This window comes from Harpia harpyja, chromosome 2, assembly GCF_026419915.1.
Source record: "Harpia harpyja isolate bHarHar1 chromosome 2, bHarHar1 primary haplotype, whole genome shotgun sequence".
NCBI classification, from domain to species: Eukaryota; Metazoa; Chordata; class Aves; order Accipitriformes; family Accipitridae; genus Harpia; species Harpia harpyja.
In genome coordinates this window covers 53,053,640-53,079,677 of record NC_068941.1, presented here as the reverse complement: position 1 = coordinate 53,079,677, position 26,038 = coordinate 53,053,640, and the positions used below count along the sequence as shown (strand labels likewise).

The window sequence follows — 26,038 nt, the reverse complement described above, 5'->3', positions numbered from 1 at the left end:
GGTCTCTAATCCTCAAATTGTGACTCATTTCAAACCCCGCACAGTTGTGCGCCATTTATACCTCCAAGAACCAGCACCCTCCTCTCACTCCTTTGAGCTCAGAGGTGGGAAAGGAAGACAGACAGACCTAATTACTTTTTCAAATTTTTTTGAAATATTTTAAATGGGACGTGCAAAGCAGCTAAATTCTTCCTTGGGACCCTTAACCACTGCCCTTCTTTCTGCCTCTTTGCAACAAAAGCTACCTCGTGGGGAAAAAAAATAGGAGGGGGAACAGATTTCTCACGTTAACACTTGCACAATAGGTTTGCCATTTCTACAGGTTTCCTGCTTCCTAACTACAACAAAAAGAGTTACTAGATTCTCATTTTTCCCCCCAATAATTCTCTCATGTAAGATGGATTCAATTCCATGCCAATAAAAGAAATCAGGCAACTGGATTAAGTCAGTTTCAACTGTTTTCTTTTACTCACTGTTGCAGTGTTTCAAAGCCCTGTTCCTTGTACAGCAGCTCTTGCTTCATCTGAGAGAGTTCCCTCTTCAGCTTCTTAACCTTGTGTGTTAAATCAAAGCAAGAGTTAGAAAATTCCTCTTGTTAAACAGTGTAACACATGGCTTTGAACACTTAATGTATTCTCTACATCAGATGAACAAAAAAACCCACCAAAACCAAAAAAGAGTAAATTGCTCTACTGACACATATTAAAAACAAAAGGATCTGTTCTCTTCCTGATGTCTATGGGCAACATGCTTTAGTATTAAAGGGACACAAGCAGATTAAATCACATTTCTTATTTGTATCGATACCACACTGTGTTATTAAACCTGAGAGAACTTTAACAAGTAATTTACTTCTCACTTGTTAAGCATGCATTCCAACTGTCCTACAGGGAAATGCCTGTTTATTTTTAGGCTTATTATATTTTCACTTTTTCATTCCAGGAAGCTCTCAAGTCATTTGCACTGTAAAAGACAAAGCATGGACTCCTTTTTTTTTTTTTTTTTTTTCCCCTATGAACCATCCTTTCTTATAAAGCTTTATAGACACTGGATCCCTAAATATATAATTCACATTCATTTAATTCCAAGACAACAATCACTAAACACATTTGGATCGCAAATATATGCAAATATATTTAATAGAAATGTCCTTGGCAAAACACTCCCTACTTTCCCTAAATTTGCATGCTCGATTGCTTTTTAACCTTAATATTGCTATTTCAGATGTTGGCAGATATGAGTACAGTAAAAAATATTTATGAATCAAGATTAAATTAAAAAAATCTTCCACTTAATTTTTTATGTCATACTTCCCAAACATACTAAAACAAAGTTTCTGGACCACCTATAAAGGAGTGTACTTTAACGCAAATGAAAATTAATCCTCAGTATACACACAGAGACAGACAGCTATACCTGGCTTGTTTGCACTCTACATACTAGCCAGATATTGTTAGGCTTTTTAACTTTCCAATCAGTAAGGTGAAAAAAGGAAAAGCTTACTGGAAGTCCCCTGCTCTCACGTACCACTGTGAAATTCTTGCTTGTTTTTATATAGGTCCTCAAATATTCAACTCTTTTGAAAAATGGATTATATTAAAATGAAGACTTTTGACCACTTTAACTGAGATTAATTTCAAAATATGTCTCAAAGACTTTTTATATCCAAATGCCCTTAGACTTCCTACTTGGTGCTATTCTTCAAATTAAAAAAAAAAAAAAAAAAAAAGTGAGATTCCCAACATGCCAGGTGACTAAAAGTACTGAGCATCAGCAACTGCTGTAGCTTTCCAAGAGACTTAAAATACTTTGTATGTCTAAAATAACCAGTGCTTTGCAGGGTCTTCGTACGGGTTTGTGAATGATACTTAGGCATTCAAGTTTGTAGCTTCTGGCTAATGAATTTTCTGTGACAGAAATAAAATGCTTTCAATCTCCACTTTCTCCAAAGCAAAACCTGTTCTCTAGATGAGGTATTAGGTTCAGGCTTTTGGAAACTATCATCACTAGTTGCTTTACTTGACAGAAAACTCTTTTTATTTTGACCATACTGAATAGTTAGCACGATAAATAGACAATGTCTCTAAGTACACATTCAGCGCTCCTGAACTATTTCTTCCCTGACTAGCATGAAAACCCCAGGAAAAATCTCTCAAGTGTTCTGATCAAGGTTATAGAAAATGAACAGATATCACTTCTATGTTCCAGGTAAAGTAACGTGTAAAATACGAAAGAAGTCCCAACTTTTCTGAGAAACACAGAATGGCTAAACCTTTTTTTTTTAAATCAGAAATGTGATTTTATCGTAATAGCAGAAGGCACACTTGATTTCAACTTAGAGGATTGGATCTCTCAGAAACCCTTACATTTTTTCCTCAAGATCATCTTCTGAGTGTCCTCTGCTGTAATTCATCATCATTTCATTATCAAGAAATGTTAGGCACATTATCCTAGAAGGACGTGACCTACATGATAATATAGACTGTTTACTGCATCATACTTGCAATAAGCTATTCTTGTGCTCCTTGTCTTCTCCTTCAAAAACTTTCATATAATTCCCACTTTTTCACAACTCTTCACTTGTTTTATCCTTCACCCCCTTCCTACTGCTTCTGCACATCATCTTAAGTCACCTGACAGGCTTCTCGCTTCCTCCTTCTAACTGCATCTTCAAGCAGGCTCCTGTGCTAACCTCCTTCTATTCCCAGCACTTGAGTACTAATGGAACAACAACAAAAACCCCCCTCCCTTGTTATTTTATAAAGGTGCATCCCCTACTCACTGCATATGCATAAAACATACTGTGATCACATATGCTTTGTGTTGTTTGAATTATCTTACTGATTACTAATTAAGACCCCAAATGGCCCCACTCAAAGTCCACTGAATGATCAGATCCTTCGATTTTAATCTTGTGAGAAAGGTCTTTCTTCTCCTGCTTATTTCATTTAACAGCTGTCTGATTTCTGTCATATTTTCTCCACAACCTATTGCACAATAGGCAATTCATGTATCCAAAAGGCTCCACATGCATATATTAAGCACAGCTAACAAGTAAAAGGCCAAAGGCCAATTCAGAACTTCCTCGAATGCTGAGTTTTCCCCCTCCAGCCACCATTAACCTGATGATACCAGTAAGCCTCAGCCAGTGTGAGAGGGAGAAACCAGTTTAGTACATCTGACCTAACAGTTCACCAAATATACAAATTCTAACTAGCTGGCTAGCAGCTTACTAATGACTAACTTTGTTTTCCATTAAGTCCACACATGCATATACCGTAAAATGCCAAAAGGTGGCATATTAGCAAGCATCCTCAAGCATTCAAATAAGGGTAAACTATGATAATAGTCATACCTCTCTTGCCATCTTCCATGAAAACCACTTTCCAGCCCTAGCACCACAGGGCTCCACTTTTTCTTATCTCAATGATTTTCATATCCAGTGGCTTTGGATGACAACACACTTTATGCTGATACAGATATTCTTGGACTGCACCCTTCTAAACTCTGCAGACAAGATTCAGGTCACCTATTTTAGGCACATATGCAACTTGGACTTTGCAATGCCATTAAATCGGGTGTCGGGAACCAGCAGGATATTAGGCTTCTTGACTCCAAGAAACAACGAAGAGAGGAAAGCACCTCCAAAAAATTAATTACTGTGATTAACACATCTGCTTCTTTCCTCAGTGAACAAACTGTAGATCTGCAGCCACGAGGTGATTCAGCATTTCTGCATCTTGAGCTGGGAGGTGATCAGAGCTAGGTAACGGGAAAAACTGAGCATAGGACCATGTCTGAATTTTCCCCTCTTTGAATTGTAGGTGACTATATTTAAATTTGGTCATGTGTTTTGTTCTTCAACAACACTGTTAATTTCCCAAATATACTAGTGATCCCCTTGCCAAAGGGAACATTTGTTACTGCTTCACTTATTTTAGAAAGAAGCTCTCACCTTGTCTTTTTATTCTTGTTCCTGACAGGGTCCTTACTGCTGTTGATTCTTGCTACTAAACCTAAAAAATTTTTCCTCCCATCTCCTCCACTGTTGAAGTAAGTTCTCTCACTAACCACCTTCCCTTCTCCTTAAAGGATAAGGGACTACAAATAGAGGTTAGTAAGGATAAACAGGTGTACAAGCAGTCAGGAGGGCAACACCTGGACGCCAGTTTTCAGTGCATTCCATCCCTGATTTATACTGGGTTTTAAAATTTTAATGAGCTATTCCACAGTTCGTTTTAAACATTAATTGTTTAGATTCCTAATCATAACTCTTACTCCAGGTGAAGGAGGCTGTTACTCTCGGAGGTTTCTATGAGTGCTGCTCTGTATGGAAACCAGGAGGGGGCAATGGAAGAGCTGAGTAACTGCTGTCGCTTGTGCTGCTTCTGCTCCCGCAGTCTGTATTCCAGCCCGCATCGAAGGACTATGCTGTGAGGTGCTGTCTTTTTAACCTGCATTGTTTGATCTAACTTCTTTCATTACTAACTACAGAAAGCCTAGGCTATCCATAGAGCATTATATGCCACAACTTAAATGAACTCCCTATATAGATTTTAAATGTCTTCCACACCATTTCCTCCTTATTCAAGATAAATTCACTAAAGACTAACCTGTGAATGAAAGTTCTTTACATGGAGTCTGTTAGTGACCATACTGAACACAGTTGACCAAATAAAGGATTTTTGTTCATTAGCAATTTCAAAATGCAAACACAAACTTTCATTCTTGATCTGAACTGTTTCATTTTGACAAAACAGACCAAAGTTTCACACCTTTATTGAAAAGTGTTTTTTAAACCAACAGAAAATTTTGAGTCAGTTCAGAAGAAAGATTGTGTAAAAACATTCATCTAGCTGCAGCTCACCTTGGCCTAATACTTTTCTATTTTCACCTAAAGATTTTTACTCTTCCTTTTAAAAACAAAAGCTTACAAGCAAAAATAGTTACCAGATTTATTTAAACCCACATCTAATTAGAGTATCTGTCAAAGTTTCTCCAAAATGTGTTATGTGAAAGTAACAGAGACAGCTTTAAAAATTCCTTAAAAACTTCTGAATGGTATTAATGAGAATATTAGGAGGTTTCAGTATCAGGGTACAAGGTATGTCTGCTAGTTCAAGCTTTGCTTATTCTATAGTCATAAACTTTGCACACAGAATACAAATGAATGAGTTAAGCACTCTCACCCTTAATCTTGTAGTGGAGATTTCAGCCTTCAGAATGTCAGGGTCATACTTTGTGCTTGATGAAGAACCTGAGAATACTTTTTTTAAAAGACAAAAAAGGACAAATATTTAAGTACTTTAAAATCATTAATTAGTCCCTTCCTCAATGAATCCATGTTGATCTAAAACTACAAAGTGCAGAAAAACATAAAATACTTTAAAAAAAAAAATCCTTTTGTAGACTGGTCAGTGTTGCAGGGTGGCAATAACTAATGAATAATCAAAATTTCCCCCTTTTTTCCCCTACCACTATTTGGTATCTCTCCTCCTTTACTTAGCCCAGGATCCTAAAGTAGCACCTCATTCTCCCTGACTTTCTATCCCTTGCCTTCTGCTCCCATTCTTCTAGTTAAGCCATCTTGTGACGACCTCTTCCTGGAAGCTGTAATTTCTAAGGAGATTTTTGGTAAGCAGAAGATCTATCCAGAAGCCTCAGAGGTCAACCACTCTGTTCATCCACAGCTGTACGTGTTACTTTCATCACACTGTCTACTTCCAAGAGAGATGTTTGGCCAACGACAGGCTTCTGACTGCACTTTACTACATGCCAATTCCTTGCCTCACATTGTAGCATGTATCTCTACTTCACCCCTAATCACAGCACAAAAGCTACAAAATTATTATAAGCTATTCTTACAAAGCAGCAACAAATTCCCTTCTTGGTCTGTTGTAGACACCTGTCAAGACAGTAGGGTCATTCCTGTACACAGCCATGAAGTGCAAGAGATTCTATTTACTTTGAACCTAGATTTGGCAGAATTTTGTTCTGACAAACTGCATGACAAAATAGATTTCAGAGCCAACTGCTCTAAACCATGGCTCAAAGGAGCTCACAATTGCATCAGAGAGAAGAGGGTTCTCTCCAGCAGAGTATCTTTATATTAAATTTAAAAAAAAAAAAAAAAAAGTAGAGATGCTATCTGTAAAAAAGCCAGAGTACAAGGTGTTCATAGGAAACCTTGAGAACTCATCCTAAAGAGAAGCAGGATCCCCTGCAAGGCACAGATCAAAGAAATTACATTGTATTCTCTACTGTACTTACAGCTTGTACGAGAGCTTGATTTTTCTTTGTAGGCATCATTCAACCGTACATACTCATCCAGTGCAAGTGCTAGCCTCTGTTCTTTCACCTGGTAGAGTTCTTTCTGAGTACTGAGAGCATCCTGGGCTATCGTAAGATAATCTTTTAACATTCTCTCTTGTTCTTGCCTCCATTGTTTCCTGGGATCTTCTATTTGTGTTGTTTCTTTATAGGAGAAAAAGAAAGGATTTAAAGAGACCTCTGCTAAAAGTAATTGACAACTTTCTTTGCTTGTAATCCACAGTTATAGAAGTCTAAACCATAGCTTGCCTTCGGTTACTAAGCAGCTGCTCAATTTTATTTGTTTTTCTTTGCCACAATAGCGTGTGTAAGAAACAGTATTTAAGAGATCAATTGCAAAATTAGGAATTAGAGTACAACAGGTAAATGCTTATGTAGATCATTCCCACATCTTCAACCTTGAATTAATAACACCCTAAAACTCAAGAAAAAACTTATTTTTTGCATCAGAGTATTTGGAAACAATTGGATCAATAAACTCTTTCTATGACATCTTAAAATTGAATGCATTTCTGAACAAAAATGAAAAGCAATCTTAGCTATTACATTTTCTCAAACCCCTTCCTCCCCACTTCATGAATTTTTACAGCCATATGTTATTTATGTTTTATAGTGGTTATCTCTCTCCTTTCCCTCTATAAAAGAGTTTTATCTTTTCCCCTGTAACTGAACTAACAGATCATTAACTCTCCAGATCATCTCACCTAACTCTATCCCTATCCCTGCTAGGCATCTGATCCAAGGTACAACTTTCTTTTATGGTCAATAGACAGAGAGCGCTGCCCTCAGAGGGCACTCCACTCCATCAAAGACAGGTGACCAAGATACATGGGACCAAAATGTCTTCTTAGGTGTCTACTTCTTTCCACTGACTACCCAGGTAATATAAATGAGTGGGCTGGAACAGGCCCTTACTTCACAAAGGGCTTCAGGTCAAACATTTTAACTCCAGCAGCCACACAGAAGACAGACTTGTATAGAATGCATAGACAAGAGGATCAGACATAAGGTAGCGGTACATATTAAGAAAGTATGTGATGAGATCAATCTCACTGTAGGTTTTAAGTTTTGTTTTTTTTTTAAATGTAAACATGCAAAGAGGAAGAGTCAAGGCTGAATGTTCAATCTTATCATTAATGCTTCCTGACTTAGTTCAGCACTTTTTGAAGCTGTACAATGAATATTCTTCCTTTAAAGCTGTACTAAGTACAAAAACATTCTCATAAGACATAGCCATGAAAAGTTTGAAATCCAAATGCAAACTTATAAAGTTACATACTACAAATCTAGGTAGAGCTACAGAGATAAAAAGTAACATTCAGTACCAAAGTATTTAAGTGCAAAGTATTTAATTCAGAATTTTTCTGCAAAAAGGGGAGGAAAGTTTATTCTCTGGGTTAGATTTCTGCCACTTTAATTCTCTGAATCACTTTACTGTGAGAACCAATGCAGGGGGGGGAAAAATGGGAACATGTGGCTGAAGATGGCGGAGGGGGGAGAACTGCAGCAGAACCAATCCAATTCCTCTAAATTGTAGCTGAAGTGCACTCTTGGGGAGAAGGCACTCTTTCAACTCCATATATGAAAACAGATTTTGTAACACCAAAAGCTGATAAGACAGGTTCTGGTTAATAACAATTTCCCATACTGACTAACTACCAGTTTTTCAAAAGCCTTTTTTGTTGTTAATATCACATAAACCAAAAGACATGCAAATAAAAAGGAGCATCCCATAAAACCAACCCTGTAGAACCTTATGTCTATGGAACTACTGATACTTTTAAAAACAAACAAATACAGATACACCCCCCCCCTCCACTATTTACAAACATGACAAGCTTTTGTATTTCTACTTGGGAAAGGTATTTCTTAGATGTTCACAATGGATGCATAGAGAGTATAAATCACGTAAACCCAAGTGCGGTGCATAAAAGATTAAAGCAGAGAAGCTTTATACACAGTTGGTTTTCCAATAACCCCAACAGGAACACTCTCTCCAAAAAACTAACTGTAGCTACAGACACACACACACATATATCTGTGTTTATAACCACCTGCTGTTTCCACAAAGATATCAGGCACACAAAGAAGCAAATCAATACCTTTTCTCTCCTAAATGGTCAACACATGTCCCTATCTGTGGCCACTTACTGCTGTTGTGCTTTAACACACCTCCACATTCACAGTTATTTCCACAAGATAGGAAGTGTTGGTTTCCAGAGCTGTCCTTTTTTGTGAAGCAGGATGAAGAGCATGAAGCATGATTCTTATGGGTCAATGACCAAATAGGATAAATGTAGTTATGTTGGTTTTTTAGAAGAATGTAATGATGTGACTGTGTTTTAAGAGTGCAACCAGCAGCCACCGAATAATCTTACAAGATTGGAAGGTCTCATCTTCCAGCATGTTGTAGGTAATTGCCTTGTAGGTTTTAAGTGAGGATTGCTCAACATGCAGCCCAAAGACCAAATGTAGCCTGCAGAGTTCTAAAACGTGGCCTACAGATGCCCTGTCCTTGTGACTGCAAGAGAAGGACAAAGCTGATCAACAGCAGATTATTTTGTATTGCTGACAAATACAATCAAACATTTTCTTTTTGCTTCTCCAAGCTGCATGTGCAAAACAATACTATGATTACATGAGCTAACATCTTTTATACTGATAGTCATAAATGAGTTAAAGGTGACCCTGCATTTTAAAAATCGCACACTGTAACTTCAGCATACTGAGGTTTGGGTATTTGCCTGTGTAAGTACATTGACTGGTCAAATTAGTCTCAGCCAATTCTATCTGCATGTATTTTATTCCGAAACGAACGCTCAGTCAGGAGAATACCTAATCCTGGAAAAGGCAAAGCAGTAGTGGAATGACTATCCCAGAATTGTTACTCAACTTTTACCAAGCAGAGAAGGCTCTGGAGTATTTGTCACTCTATGTCTTCTCAAATATTATGAAGTGGAATATATATATATATAAAAACATGTGCCTGTGTAGCAGCACCATATGCTTGTTCATCTATAATTTTCAGTTGTCTCAATTTTAATCAGTAGGTTTACTCCACAGAGAAAAAAACCCAAAGAACTATGGATAATATTTCTGGTACTGTAGTGCTGCACTGTGAAAAGTACATTCATTTGAGCACATGCACCTTCTAAGAGCCAATAAAATTTTTTAAAATGCAGACTTCTTTCAAAAACAAATATTTATACTTCTCAGAGTAAAGCCTCACAAAGATAAAGAATTTTTTCCTTGGACAGGAATGTTTTAAGCACCTGCTGTTAAGGTCAAACTTGCATACAGAAGAATATTATTGGGATAGTCACATGCATGTCATTGAGGGAACAGCTTGTTGAACACTTCAAAATGAGATGTGAAGGCCTTCATGCTTAATCCAAAGAGTGAGATTTAAACCACAAAGAACATCCAAACATTTTTCTACCCTTATTATTCAACAGCTGATATAAAATAAACATGGGAGATCTCATTCCTTTTTTAGGGCAGATGGATGTTTCCACTGGTGACTGCAACAGGATGCCTTATAACCTTGTCTGCAGCAGATACGAATCACGCAACGAACAGATTGCTAGCTAGACAAATGGGGAGCTGTTATTTCTGCTGGTCAGGTGAGGAGTAAGCACTGGTTATGAACATTAGACAGAGCTGTAGGGTTGTGTCTGTTCTAGAAAATGCTAACTGGACTTCCATCAGCAGCAGTGGAGAACAAACAAACCATCCCCCTGGGCACGACCTCTCCAATGCTTTCTGCATCACCAGACAGTTAAATTCAAGAGTTCAGCTGTTTCTTGTAGAGAAAATGAAGAAGATATACTGGCTATTGTTTTTCATGGCATAAACTTAGATATGAACTAAAGGAATCTCCTTAAAATGGATCTTTAAACAACTAAGAGTTGTACATCAGGCTCTATCAAGAGCATTGCTTAGATTTAAAAATATCTTTATATATCAACTTCCTCTGTCCGATCACAATGCAAAATAATGATCCAGAGTAATAGAATGAGGAGGGTGGTGGCGTGCCTAATATTCAGGTTACACATTCCTAGTTTGACTTCGTTTTAGAGTCATTTGGCAAAGCCACTTGCAAATCAAAATTTCTCAATTGTATTAAGAGATCTTGATTTAAAACAATTTCATTTAAACAAATTACTGTAACTTCCTAGTTAATAAATTTATAAAAAAATTATAAACAGACAATTTATTTCCTCCTATTTTTAAAGATCAGAGTGACTACCCACACTGGGGGGGAAATTCTGTGAGACAGAAAACACTTGTGGTCTCGCCCAGCGGAACTGCACAAGCAGCAGGATGGCACGCTCCACCCAAGGACGTTCCTGGGCACTGAAATGATCACAGCCTTGTAACGTAGAAGAGGAAGCTATGCTGGCTTTAATCATACTGCTATCCATGAAATGCACTCTTCCTGGCTCACTGCCAGCCAGGTTTGATTCACTTAAACTCAGCAAAAAATTTGGCCCAAACAATTCAAAACCAAAATGCCAGGACTGACTTTATGGCTTGAAAGTTTTGTTTATTCCTTTGCCTAGAACTTGCTTCAAGGGCAGCAATGCTATGCATGTTCTCTGTAATTATACATAAGATATATATTATACATAGAATACAGGAAATAGTCAGGCATGCCATTTTTTTTTTAAATGAGATATTTTCATATGTTATGTTCCTGTCCGCTATCAAGAAGCTCTGCCAAATTTTTACAGTCTACTTGAACAGAAGGAAACTATTACCTTATCAGCAGTAGGATCGTATTTCCCTAAAATACATAAAATTAAAATCCCACAGGGAAGGGAACGGCTCCCTGACGCCCTACTGCTAGACATGAGAGAATTGGACATTTTACTACAGGATTAACAATATGTGGAAGCAATAGTTTTCCAACATCTCCCTTTGCCAAATAAAATAATAGCATCGATTGGCTCTAGAATGAGTCACATGTAGCTGTCTTCAGATACATTACATTTAGGCACCACAGTTAGAGCACAAGTACTCTCAAGGGGTCCCACTAAAAAACATGCCAGAGATGCTAGATTGCTATTTGAGAAGGACACATACATAGCAAGAGGAGACAAAATCATGAAATTATACTTACCATCCTGAAGAGAGAACTCTTATCTGTTTAAACACATGTCCGTATTATCCCAGTTCGTAAATGTAGCAGAATCACCATCTCAGAAGAGAGGCTATTCCAAGGAAAACTAGTTGACCTGGCTAGAAACAAGGACCAGAGACCTAAGATCTGTAGGGAGAACAGCAGAGGGGAGTTGCACGCCACAGCTGGAGCTGCTGTAATAGCCCTCCTTTTTGGCAGTGATGGTTTGTTTCCACCATGTCACCTCAACGCATGCTCCCCAACGTTACGCATTCACATCTCTTTTGCACAGTCTCTGGTGCTCACTCAACCCAGTGCAAAGCACTGTACTAAACGCACACAAGCACTCACTGGCTCCAAAAGATAACATGAAAGCAGATATATCATGTTTGGGCAGGTTAGGTGAGTTGTGCCATGTTACCAAAGGTCCAATGAGCCAATATAAAGGAGGAACAACCACCTAGCTTGGGAAGGAACTAGACATCCCTTTTTTGGCAGCAGCAAGCCTACTTATGGAAAGTCATCCATTAGAATCTTAAGTATGGATCTACTCATCAATACCATGCACGTTCTCCCTCATATACTAACTTACAGGGAAGTCTCCAGACCTGGAAACCAAGGCTACAATACAAGACAAGAGGTGGCAAAACCGCAGTAGCTGAGCCCTGAAAAGAGGGTGGTTCTGACTGATGCAGAAGCGTGCCGCACACAGCCAGCTGTGCTCTGGGCTGCACCATGTCATAACTCAGCTACTCTGTGTCAGGGTGGCACTTTCTCTGCCTGAAATAGTAAGTGATGAAAAGATAACTCCATTACACCTGACATGTCCAGTTATCTTGCATAATAATTGCAGGACTACTACTTCCAGCCAAACAGAACCCCACCTTCAAGAGAGTAACACAGGCCTCAAAACTCCAAACCCAATAGCTGACTACATTCAGGATCCCTCACCACTGGTGCTTCTCCTGAACCCCAGGGGTTGAAGAAAGCGCGCAAGCTAAATCCAGATTGGTTTCTGAACAGCCCACAATTTCTTTGCTGTGGTAGGATTACAATCTACTCCACAGAGGTGATCTGAGAAGGAGGGGATATCTGGAAAGCAGCCTGCCACATGCTGAGGGCAAGCCCCTGGAAAAGGGCTGCAGGCAAACCAAACTGGGGCCAGCCACAGCGAAGGAGAATCAAGATTTCAATGGTATCTCGCACAAAAATGTCTCAAGATGGCACAAACAAAATCAACAACAACCCTTTGACATGTAACATCAGAAGAGGGAAAACGGTGTCTGATATCAGCTATCACAGGATAATGAGAGTTGGCTTAGTGGTGGGTGGTGAAAGCAATTTTATCAACAACATTATGTAATCACTATAGATGTTTATTCTACAAGTATATCCCATGTCTCTTGATAAACAAACTAGCTTTCAAATCTCCAGTACTTTTGCCTGCAAAAATACACTTACTTCACAGTACTTCAACCAGCATAACAGATATTGCAAGCAACCGAGATGCAAGTCTTAATGAACAACAAAGGAGCAAATGCACTAGCACTAGTTTCAGGGAGAATAACCAAGTGTTACTAGACTGGCTTAAGGAATGCACTTTATTGTTTACATACCAGAGGCTTTCTGAATGCATTTTTTTCTTATTCCTTTTTTCCCCGCACTTTTAAAAATACTTATGATTCAAACTCAAACAACAAGAAAAGCAATTCATACCCAAAAATTTGAGGAAGAATTCACAAACAAGTATTACATCATTTCACACTGATATATTTGTTCAATAGGTACATAAAAATAAAGAATAGCACATTACAGAGACAGCAGTTTCAGTAAGACCATGGAGCCCAACAAGATGACATATACAGTGTCTTAAAAATGATCCAACACATTGCTGGATACTCAAAGAAAATCACATTCTACCACATAATAAGATGGAATACGGGTTCTAAAGAGAGACGTGGAGCAAAATTAGGTTATTCAGAGTATGCTCGGAACTGAGCTCTCTACAGTTTGTTTCCTGCCATAGGACTTGCACACAAAAAATGCCACCTGTCTTCCAGACACCTTCTTCACTTTTCCATGAAATAATTCTGTGCTTGAGTTTGAGTAATGAGAGAAAATGAAACATTTTCCAGCTATACTGTGCAAGCATGAGCAGATGTCCAAGACATATTTATTCAGAGATTTTTACAAAGAAATATTGAACATGTTATCCTTAAGGCACATTAGTTTCCTCTAGATATCAGGTAGCATATGCTTTTTTATATATATATATATATATCTTGGAGTCAAATGCAGTAGAAACTTTGAGCATTTTGCTCTACATTATCCATTAAGTAGGTAACGTTCTACTTCTATGGCTGTCAGAACTAAGACATAAGAAAAACATGCAAGTATGATCTTTACAGAAAAGTCAGCAGCTAAAATTATCTTTAATCCAGAGCATTCATTGCTCGAGCCCTCCTTCTGTAGCCAGCATGCACCAGATTAATCCCTTCCTACAGCCAGGGTGCAGAGAAAATACCTATAAATAAGATTCAAGATAAGATCTACTGCACTTGGGTTTTCACCATGTGTGTTTGCTGACAGTAAAGAGTCTTCACAATTGTTTCCCAAATGCTTGCATGTCACCACTTGGTTAGAAGATGGTGATGGGTTATGGGAAGAAACAGTGCACATTTATGATCATGATACACCATTCGACTTCCTCGAGCTAATGGTAATTGCAGACTCACAGTGGGATTTTCAGATTTCTTCCTTGTCTGAAAATACAGTCTGGCATAGTTTCATAGATGCACGTGTACTAGAGTCCCAGGCTGGAGCAGAGAAGAGTCAGTCTATCCACAAAAATCCCTGTGTTAGATAAACCAGTTGCTCAGGTGTAAACTGGCATGAAAGCCTTTAAGATTACAATAAAAAATAGAATACCTGTAGTTAAAATACCGTGTTATAAGCATCAAACAGGGTAGGTAAATAGCTAGGCTTTGAATTTTAAGAAGGAAGGAAACCAAGTGAGGAAATGGGAACCTCCAATGAATTCTACTCTTGAGCTAAGCAGACACAAATCCCTCTACCTCTATGCTTCCTGAAGTTTAGCATCACTCTTATTCAATTTTCTTTTTCTTTGTGGATGAAACAGTGGTAGAAAGCTGTCTCTGGGAAAGGTGCATTCATGCTTCCAAAGTGCACAATTAAAACTAAGTAAGGAGGAGCTGCAGAAGCAGAGAAGGTAGATGTCCAACTCCATTTTGAAGAAAAGTGCTGGGGGTGGAAGGCAGGGACAAAAATCATTATATTGAATACAAAGTACAGAGTGGCAAAAAGAAAGCGACATGATGGTCTGAAATACTACTAGGCTAGAAGTAGCTATTCCTTCCCATCCTCATCTTTTAAATACTGTCATTCAGTTCCTTTCTGTTACCTTTGCCACTAAAACATTACTAACAGCAGAGTACGTGTTTTATAGGTTAACTAAATCAATGCAATGAAGAAAACAACCACTTGCCTGGTTATTCCCAAGCCTGAAAATAAGAAATGGAAGTAAAGGGGCTAAGTTATTTAAGAATATGTAGAGTGCTGAAGGCAAGGCATAACTTGTCCCAGCCCAGGATTCCTTCAGACTATTCATGTCAGGCCAGAAGTAGAAGTTTCCCTTTCTTGCTCCTATTACCTCTGCAGCAGTTCATCTACACACATCCCATGCAATGACCTGGATCAGAAAACCTGAGCAGCTGAGGGAAGGAAGAGGAGGTGGGGAACGACAACTCACACACCTCAGGAAGCAGAGTGCTTCCCCATTGTCGGTGTTTACTATATATCCTCCCGCTGACACAATGTGGGAGCAGGAACCAGAGCAAGCAATGACTGCTACTTCAGCTGCCACCACCACCCGAGAAGTGCACCTGGAAATCACAGCCTCGGAGTCAAAACTGCTTCCTGGCAAGCCTGCACAGGGCGCGGAACAGATGAAAGTTCAAGGGTGTCATTTCAAAATACCCTTAACCAGCGCTACCACAAAAAGCAGCTGTCCCCTGTCTCTCCACCTGACTGTTCATTCATAGCCCCAGGTCACCTTCCCTCTCTTGCTTGCATAAATAGGGGTGTGGAAAGGAGAACAAATAGCAACTTTTTTTTTTTCCATACCAGATTAGTTTCAACGCGAATCAGCTCCCTGATCTGATTCACTGTCTGGCCATGCAAATGTTCATGCCAGTATAAGCAAAAACATTGCAGGGACAGAACAAAAGGCCAGAGGTAGCAATAGAGCAGGACCAGTTCTTTCAGAGATTATATCAGCTTGAAAGTGTTTGCAAATCCAAGCTCTAAGAGCATAAATGTTTGCATCTCAGCCACTTAACACATGATGTTGAAAACCCTGCAGAAGAATAGGAAAAATTTGAAAGCGATGACTTTGCCTGTAGATATACGAAATAAAGCGGAGTAATGGTTTGTGTTATTTTTGGTATTGCCTTGAGTTCCTAACCGTGTTATTTAGCAAAATTAGTAAACGTTAGCAAATTAGCTGAAGTAGATGAACACACGAGTACATATATGCAGTAACGATTATAAGAGTGAACAGCATAAGCTATAAAATCTTTGGACTCTCCCAAGCCACAGTAAGAAGGATCCTGCACAAAAGGAACTCCTCAGTCCCTGACCACCAAATAATACCCCTTCAGTCATCCCTCTAACAAACGGCGCTACTGAACTACAGGGTAAGCATTTAGGTTCTTACAGTATTAGCTACCCACATCATATGCATGTTCTGCCTTGCCAGATGGCCTGTAATCTGGTCTCCCTTGAAGCTGAAAGCATCACATTAAAATTCTTAATTGGGGTAATATATTCATAAAGTAATGACCTCAGTCAGTGTTTCTCAAAGTGGGTTACATCATCCGAAAGGATCATGAGAAAGCTCTAAGGCAATCGGTAAGAGCTAAGAAAAAAAGACAAACCATATTTGAAAAAAATTCATTAACATATATAAAATTATAGAAAATGTGTGATGATAATAAAAGCAAATTATACTTAAACATATTGACACCAAAAGAAACTTCCTCAAGTCTGAGGGAGTGTTTTACAACTGCAGACTGCTCACAGCCAACTCTTACCCCTCTGTGAAGGAGAAATTGAGTTTCCACTGGCAGTTAAGGAAAGCAGGCTTTTCTCAGGTTTGCATGGGAGAAGGGAAGGTAAAGGACTAAGATAATTACACAGATGGGGAAAGTATTTAATTTAAAAAAATATATACATTGATTTCAATAATTTTTGAAGAATTGATGTTATAGAAATTTGGTAGAATTTTTAGAACTTTGCAAGGTGCAGCCTAGTACTGCTTTCTTGAAGTCAGTGGGAATTTTGCCAATATTCACCCTTCAAGAGGAGCAGAATAAGTCCCGCACTGACCACTAATGGAAATTCCATCCTTAACATTTTCAACCTTGAGTTTTTAACAGAAAAGTAGGGAAGAACCATGATTTACGCTCTTATGCTAAGGTCTAGCCTGCTGCTCATAGCTTATTGGGGTGGCTTGAGAAATTTAACAAGATTGGCCAGTTTTACTACAACAGTTCCAAAGTCCTGTAGACAACATGAAACTTCACAGTTGTATCGAATGTAGCTTTGTACAGAGGCACACAGTAGGAACAATATGAGAAAAAGAAATGAAAAAGAGAACAGATAGAGAAGCCGTTCAGAATAATTAATTACGGGATGCAAGAGGAGAGAATCAATGGGCCTTCCCTCAAACATTTTGCTGAAATAAATCCAGCTGGAAGGCAGTGAATATGAAACATCTTTAGTCACTTCTCCCTACCTAACACACGGGAGTAGATTTCTTCCCAAGGCGCTATCCCTCAAGCTGCCATTTGTGGGTCCTGAAATTCCACCTTATCCAACTTGTTTTTCAGGCATCTATCCATTTGGTCCTCCTCCTAGCAGTGGGTACAGTTTTTCTCCCTCATTGGGCTTCTTTGTCCAGTATGAGAGAGAATTAACAAAATTATAACTAATACAGGTGAAAGAATAAAGGAGTCCTCCTTATTCTAACACAGCCACTGTCCTGACAGAGAATTTTAACAGTTCAAATCCAAAAAGCATGTTCAACACATCTGAATTATTACACTGCTAATAAAGCTGCAAGCAGGTGCAAAACCTGCTTCCTAGAAAGGCTTTTCCCCCCCTGATTATTAGTGATCTCTGTACTAGAGATTTCAGTAGCATCAAAACAACACATATACCCCAGTCAGATGAAGTAGGAGTTATAATCTCCACATTTGGCACATCAAAAAAATGACCTACTTACAAGATTCTTAGGCAGTTTACCTCCCAGCAGCTCAAGGGTACTCTCAGCAAAACACTGCGCAAAACACAGCGTGCAAAACTAAAATATACCACTTTACAAAATAGGAAGTTTCACTGAAATTGCTACAAAGCAACTCATATATTAATATAACAGGAACCAAATGCACTACTGAAAAATGGATGGAAACCACTTTAAGTATACCAAAGTCCAAAGTACACCATTTTGTCATCCATCATACACATTAACATAATATAATGTAGCTAATCGCATTTATTTGTCCCAGCCACAGAAAGGCACGTGTATAGATGAATATATTCAACTCTCCTCTATTAAGTGGAAGCATTAGTGTTTGCAGTATGTTAACAATATTCAAGAGAATTCCAAAACAATGCTGACCAAGCCTCAACATCTTAGATGTGTGTGAAGCAGAACTTCAACCCATGAAGAGCTTATAATATTCAGGAATTCACCTTCAATGCACAGAAATAGCATTTAAAAGTAAAGAAAGTATTTAACCACTTTCTGGGGAAAAAAAGAAGCAACAAAGCCACAAGACAGAGTTTTAGAAGGGATTAAAAATTTTGAGCATGCATGAAATAAAAGGGTTCAATTATCAGAGCAGTGATCTGAAAGCACTTTCAAAACACCCAGAAATGCAGATTGCCTCTCAAAATTTTATAGCTTTAAGTTTTATGGTTTTGGCCAAAGCAGAAGTGAAAGACAAGTTTCCTCTGATAATAGCATTTAGATTGAGAAGCAAATCCTTTACTTTCTTCACCTTTTGAATTCAATCAAGTATGTCCCTTTTTTTAAAATTCAGAAACGTTTAACGCCACACATAAGATCAGAGGACTCTCATTGTTATTCCAATGAAGCAGGGCTATAAAAGCGGTTACCGAGTGGGATTCAGTTCAAGATTAGGTGTCTATCTGCAGGTATTCATTAAGCACAGTAGATATCTAGTGTCCCACTGTAGTTATCAGAGTTCCAGTCCAACCCAACCAAAGGAGCTTAAATCAGCTCATCTTCAAAGCAGACACCCAACCAGCCAGCTACATCACACTTTACATTATATTGACTGCATTGACTAGATAGCTATTGACTACAAAAGCAGCTTAGACATCTCAGGGTTGATTCAATTGTCCATACATTTGAGATGCCATGGGTAACGAGCCTTGTTGCCAGCTTTTGTTCCAGAAGGCCATTGGTCTCTTACTGTCCATGCCCTATCTACTGACCTTGTGCAGTTGTCTCTGCTAACCTAAAGCATCTGAAATGGCCATAGACACCTTATTATTTTTTAAGTACACAGCACTGCTAGCACAGCTGCAGGCACCTATATTCAGGTATTGGTCTCAAATAGAATCTCTTCTATTATGTTATTAAAGACAATTTCTGAGAAAACAGAAAAAGGTATCAATTAATATGGAGTAATAAATGCATAAAAAGAAGACAGAAATGCTTTCAGGAATATATTCATTTCAGTAAGTCTAACAAGTATTGTATTTCAAATTTTGCTATAGTTTTGTATGGTTTAGACATAATTCCCATGCAATTAAAAATATATGTAGAAACAGATGTAGTCATTTTGTACCAGCAGATTTTCTTGTAAGCCTTTTAAAGCCAATTACGATGCAGCAAAGGGCAAATTTTCCCCAGCACTTTGATTCCCCATTCCCTTTCCAATTACTACAAAACACAGCATTATTTATAGTCTGAAATGTATTCTACAACATTCTAAGAACTACAGTACATTTTGCCAGACCTCATATACATGTTACAAATACTAGCCCCCATGCTCCATACTACCTTACAGAACTCCATAGTTCCTTTCAGTAGTTAGGCTGAAGCCAGTTTTTGTTACTCGTATCAGGCTATCTCCACCAGTGTGCATTCCTGAATATTTAATAGCCACCAAACATCCTACACTTTACAGATACCAACAGATGCAACCCATCTTTATTTACTACACATTACATGGACTTCTTCCGCAGAAAAAGATGAAGAGTTATTTAAATAATTTTGAGCCAGTTATAATACATCTGCAACCATCCCCCACAAACCCATGCACACAAATGGGATAATTTGTCTACTGAAAATTAGGAATTGTTATTTTAACTACAATTCTCTCACAAGAAATCTTTCCCTACTCCCAGGCATGCTTTAGAAGCTTCTCAGGGAAGTCTAATCAAGATGAGCCTTCTTATATAATCAATAAGGCAAATTGAAAAATACTTACGGTTGATGTGATCAATATAGTATACACCAATCTGAGGATCATATGCAGCTTCCCATCCCCATGGCAGTTCATCCCCAACACAATCCGCAAATGACAAGGGCTTTGTTAACCTAAAAACAAAGAAACAAGTTAATGGTATAGCTTTTCTCTCTTCCCTACGTACATTTGTTATTCATATTAATTCCTATTATGACGGAATCTAAAGACAGACAGCAGGGAGAGAGGAGAGCAAGTTCTTTTCTCCCTCTTAAAGTTTAGGTTCTTGATTGTTCTTCCCCTATTCCATCCTTCTGAATTCATTAACTCCAAGAACATAATGTAAGTTATTGCAAACATCTTTTCACTACAGGCACTCAAATGAGAAATTCACTGCAACATCTTTCACATTTTACAGTTTAAAATTAAACAATAACCAATAGCTTGTTAAAAAAAAAAAAAAAAAATCTATACTCCTGTTTGTCCCCAGAAGAACCAGACCCTTCCACCTTGAGTCTGTGATGAGACCACAAGATTTCAAGGCCATCTTCTCTAACGACCACAGACAGGAAACTCAGAAAAGATAATACAACCACCTAAGATGCAGTTAGCAGCACTTACCAATCCATGTACTTGAATAAAATAAGCAGCAGTGTGCATAGAGTAGACATTCTATAAGTGACATTTAATGGGCCTTAGATGCTCACATCGTGCTTTTTTAGGAAGATAGGCAATTAAAGTTTTTCATTTTAATAACAGAGCACCTATTTGTTACAAGAAATAGATTAATAACAATAATTCATTGGCTCTTTTCCAACTGAGGCTGAGCAAAGCTTTACATCATCATCTTTCTGCCCCCCCCCTTTTTTTTTTTTAAACAGAAATGAGTATTCAGTTTCCTGTTGGTAAACTGACAGATAAATGCCATGTCTGATATACTGATGTATTTAATAGGAAGAACAAGAGATTTAAGGTTTTATTGTCACCATAATGACAATAAGATTAGTACATATCCAGAGTTTAAAAAAAATCCTCAGAGTAAGATTATCAAGAGCAGTTTGTGGGACACACAAGCATCACCTCCTTTGCTCAGTGCTGCTTAAGTTCTATCACCTAAGACTGTTTTTTCACCTCATCGTTAAAATTCTATACAAATAAAAAGCTAACAGTCTAATTCACACATGCTTTTCTGTGTTTCAGTATTTTTTCTTCAATTAGTTTCTGACCAAAAGAAACTGGTTTATCAACATTTTTGTGAAGAATGAAAGAGAATAGTACATTTTACTTTCTACAAAATTAATTGCCTTTTTTGTGTAGAAAACACCAGATAGAAAATACTTTACAAAACTATTGAATTAAATTCTTTATGCAGCTGAGAAAATAGAAATTTGAGCACAGGTTTGATTTAGAAATCATTGTCCCACAAATATATTATTCTTACTGATGGATCTGACCTACCAATTCTTTAAGTAGGGCAACACTTACTCCTCCAAAGGTTGCAGAAATTACAAAGAATCAAGCTCTTAGGATCCAAAACCTTTTGAATTATGGGGGGTTTTTTCAATTTTTTTTTTTTTTTAAATTGTAAGCATGAATCCACTTCCTCATATTTCTCCAAAGTTTACAACATAATCCTATGAAGGTTACTAATGCTTAGTTTGAAGTCCTGAACATATTCACATGTGTAAGGCAAATTTGCTAATTTATTGGCACTTACAAACTGCTATGCAAACCCACTAAACACACTGAAAACTGTTACAAAATTCAGGTGAGATTACCAATGTGGAATTACATCTGGATCGCTATGATAGAAAATATGGATTATAAGCAGCACAGGCAAGCTGGGAGAAGAGTTCTGTTTACTGGGAGAGATTCTCCATGAGAATGGCCAGCCACAGACACTTTTCCCAGTAGAGTGAGTAGGTGTAGCTTCTGGAGTACCTGTTCTCCTTCTCAACCTTAACCCACTATATGCTGCCTCACAGATCAAGAGCTCCTTTTCTAAAGGAAATCTCAAATGGACATGACCCATCCTCCTCATTACGATGCAGGAGAGGACATCCCACTGAAGCTGACTGGGGTAAACTCCCCAGCAATCTCTAGGGAGAGACCAGGTCTGTAGTAAACCAAGCCTATCTGTTGCATCCTCTTCCCACTCCTGACATATATTTTTAAATCCACACACGGCACTGCTGAGTGAGGCTGCTCTGAGAAGGAGCTCTCCAGAAACCCCAGCTCAGACTCGCCGCTCTGCTCCTCACCCTCCTCCTTTTCTCAGGGTAGCAGCAGCTGGGCTGCCATGGCCAGGATGGCAGCTACCCAGCTCAGCAGGCTAACAGCTGGCCTGCAAAGCTGCAGCTGCCTAGCACTGCCGTATCAAATACACCTGCCCAAATACTACCTACTAATAATTACCAGCATCACTTCAAAGATTACTGTTTTGTTTGCAAATAGGAAGAGCTAGACAGAAAGAGATGGCTCTTAGGAAAGCAGGAGAAGCCTTTTAAAGCCAGGATAATGCACACAATCACAGCCTCAGCCAGGCTGTCCACAGCACGCAGCACACTGAACACAGGGTACTCATGTCAGAGAGTTCCCAGGCCACTACTGCTCAGAGGAAGCATCAATCACAAAAGCAAGAGCCCTTTGATGAGTTTGGTTAGTTATGTGAACCCGTGCCAGCTACAAGGTCACATCTTGCTGTGAAGAAAGTCCTGCCTCAAATTAGATTACGAATGTGGATTTTCATGAAACATCTTAAACTGAGTAAAAATAAAAGTTCAATGTCATCCTTAGCCTTAACATCATAATATTAACTCAAAACACAAGTCTTGTAGTTCAAATAGTTTTTCTATTTGAAATAACATATAGCAGAGTATGGACCATAAACTCATATAAACATGGCCAGATGGTCTCTAATAAACTCATTTAGAACTCTGCATAAGCATTCAATCCTTTCACCAAAGATACACACCACAATTAGCAACAATCACAAGATGTGATTTTTTTAAACTATCTCTACAGGAAGGACAGAAACCCAGTACTATTCCTGGCTTTTCCATCTGCCCTCCACACCAATTTTATTTTTAATCAAATACTGACTTCTTACTATTATAGCGCATTCTGTAGGTTACACTGCAGACCACTCTGGCCATGCGGATGTTCCGTCCAGGTGTTATCACCTGTCAGAAAACAGACACCGTGAGAATGAATAGTAGCCACTCTCTCATCCCAGACACTCCATAAATTAAAGTGACACTTCAAAACCGTGGAAGAGTACTTCAGTGACCCACTCTGGACCTTAAACAAAAGAAGAGGAGGGAGACAGAGGCCCCGAAATACAGGCAGTACTGGACAAATTATTCTATGAATTCTGCTCTGCTGGATCATGCTTGGACATTGCAGCCTTAAGATCTGAACTATGTCAGGAAAACTGTTCCCAAGTAGATTTTTAAAACATGAAAAGGTTTGTACATACCAAGATCACAATTACTTAAGAGTGTTACACCCCCAAGACTTTCTTTTTTGTTTCAGAGTCTTTTAACAGCACAAGATTTTTGAGCCCAACGCGGACTTTTACAATTGAGCAGCAATCAGCACAAGGTGATATCTGATTGCTTAGGGCCCTCAGAACTGTCTCGATATAAACAGTATTTACTTTCAAAACACATACAGCAAATGGATGAGATTAACATGACATGAGGAGCAGTAAAATGCAAGAGAAAATTTGCAAGACAAAAGTTGAAAGCGCAGAGAGTTATGAGATGTAATTGGAAAGGAGCTAATACCTAGGAGCAAGGACTGAAGGAATCTTGTCTGTGTGAAGATCATTATCTGTGACATAATAACCTATGATAGATGGACTCCCATTACATTCATTAACTGTGACCCAAGAAAAATGAGGTTTATTGCACCATAACAGAGGATTAAGTGCTGCATCTCAGGGCACTGATATTCTGAGGTAGTTTATAATACTTTTTCAGTTTGTAGTCATCAACTTACATGTTCTTAAAAGAATGCTGATACTCTGAAAAGGATGACTTGAAGTCCACATTTCATATACTATGAAGTTTAATTAATTAACAAAAGGTGTTTGTTTTTTTAATGCATATCATTAAACTCAAGTACTCTCACCTATGGGCACTTTTTTTTTTTAACCTTACAGAACTCCTTCCAAGTGAAGGCTAATTTACTAGCCTTTAGCTCATATATAACATTTTTATCTACTATATAGCTGCAACGCTCCCATTTCAGCATATGGATTGAAGTGTACTCCCTGGACCAAGAGAACAAGAAGCAGGTGTGTATAACAAGAAGTGGCTACTCTTAAGGAAACCAGGAAGCATTCTGTAATTCCATTACGTAAACAATACATAATTAAGTTATTGCCAATCACTTCACAGATGCCCTGGGAAACCTAGAAGACAAATACAGCTTACAAATTGGGAAGCTGTATTACCATGTCAGATCCGCATTTTTCTTTAAAGTTTTCAAAATATAAAGTTAGCTAAGATCTTAAAATGTAGATTCTACAATGATATATGTGTTATCTTTAACAGTTGCTATTGCATCTGCAGCTATGCCTATACGAATGTCTGTATATGCATCCAAAGTTAGTAAGAGGCTGATGATACTCTAAAATGGAACTATAACTACAGACTGATGGATTGTCAGTGCAATATAGTTCCATTTGGACAACTTTCTTACTTGATGTGCTCCCTAGACCACAAAAGTACATAGAAGAAAGGTTTCTTCCTAAGGTCAGGGTCCACAAAAAATGAGAAATTTACTACATATACTAGTGAATGCTATCTTTCTGTCAAGATACAGACAGCCCACAATATTTCACACTTCTGTGATCTGAGATTATCAATGTGCATGTTCTTAAAAATGTGTATGCATATGTATGTATACACACACACACACACACACACAATTTTTAACACATTGTTCTATGCAAGAGTAATGCTGCCTTCTGCTGCGTTCCTTCTCTGACTCCTTTCTTCTCCAAAATCCATTCAGGACTAAATCAATTGTAACACTGAACCAGAGGTTATCCATATTATGATTAGGACTCTACTTTATCAATAGCAAACTCTGGACTTTGGTCTTCACTCTCTTCTAAACTCAGCTGATATCAGCATCACTGACCTTAGCATACTTCAAGACCTGATTTTATTCACACTCTGAAGGACTATGTGATTACAGCTTGACATGTTTTGCTTAGATAGAACTACTGACATCAATTTTGTAAGACTGATTTATTGTGATTTATACATGGTAGAGGGTGTGGGGAAGAGAGAAAGGTTACGGTAGGCAGATCTCAGAAAACGGGGTCAGAGGGAGACAGACACAGACACTCCCCCCCCCCCCCCCCCAAATCTGAGACTTCTTTTCCTCAATTAGAAAGGAATGAAACGCAGGTTGGTAAGAGGTACATAAATACCTGAGAATTATGAACAGGTTCATCTTAATCTCTTTCAAACTGACTTCCAAGAATACTTCCTTTGCTGTGTGGTGCTTGTCCTACAGTCAAGACTTGGAGTTTTGAATTCAATTTTAACTAGGGTCAATTCCTATAGTAACCTCAACATGCGTTTGAAAACTTTCTCCAAATCCTAACTATCTCCTACCCAAAATGACCTCATGTTCTTTGCCATGTAGCAAGATCTTGTGTGACACTTAAATGAAGTGTTGTACTGATTAAATTTCACACCCATTCGTTCTCTTATATAATAATGTGTATTAAGCATTATTTATTTTCTCTTACAATGCAGTACTCACTAGTACTTTTTCTAGACAGAAACTGTTCTGAAAAATATAGCTCTTCTCCACACTCTAGGAAGTGAGAAGACAAAACATAAGTTACTATTTAGATGTGCAGGAATGAGCATCTCTTAAAACAAAACAGAAGAAACCCAAATGATGGAAGGACTACATGCACACTTACCTGAAATCTGGCTCATTTAACTACACACATCATTACAGAAGGGTGTAGAGATGACTTACCAATAACACGATACAACAGTAATACAAAAAATTTCCTCTGAGTGCTTCCCCACAAGTA

The 26,038-nt window shown here is 38.3% G+C and overlaps 1 protein-coding gene across 1 annotated transcript in view; it reads right to left on the bottom strand.

The window, feature by feature from the left end:
* Positions 1 to 26,038, bottom strand: part of WWC2 (WW and C2 domain containing 2) — a 111,244-nt gene that overhangs the window by 50,164 nt on the left and 35,042 nt on the right. The window contains exons 2-5 of the mRNA XM_052779657.1: positions 19,996 to 20,105; positions 6,271 to 6,474; positions 5,190 to 5,266; positions 474 to 553 (exon numbers count right to left, since the gene is read on the bottom strand). Coding sequence (XP_052635617.1) covers positions 474 to 553; positions 5,190 to 5,266; positions 6,271 to 6,474; positions 19,996 to 20,105 — 471 coding nt within the window. The remainder of the gene's footprint in view (positions 1 to 473; positions 554 to 5,189; positions 5,267 to 6,270; positions 6,475 to 19,995; positions 20,106 to 26,038) is intronic.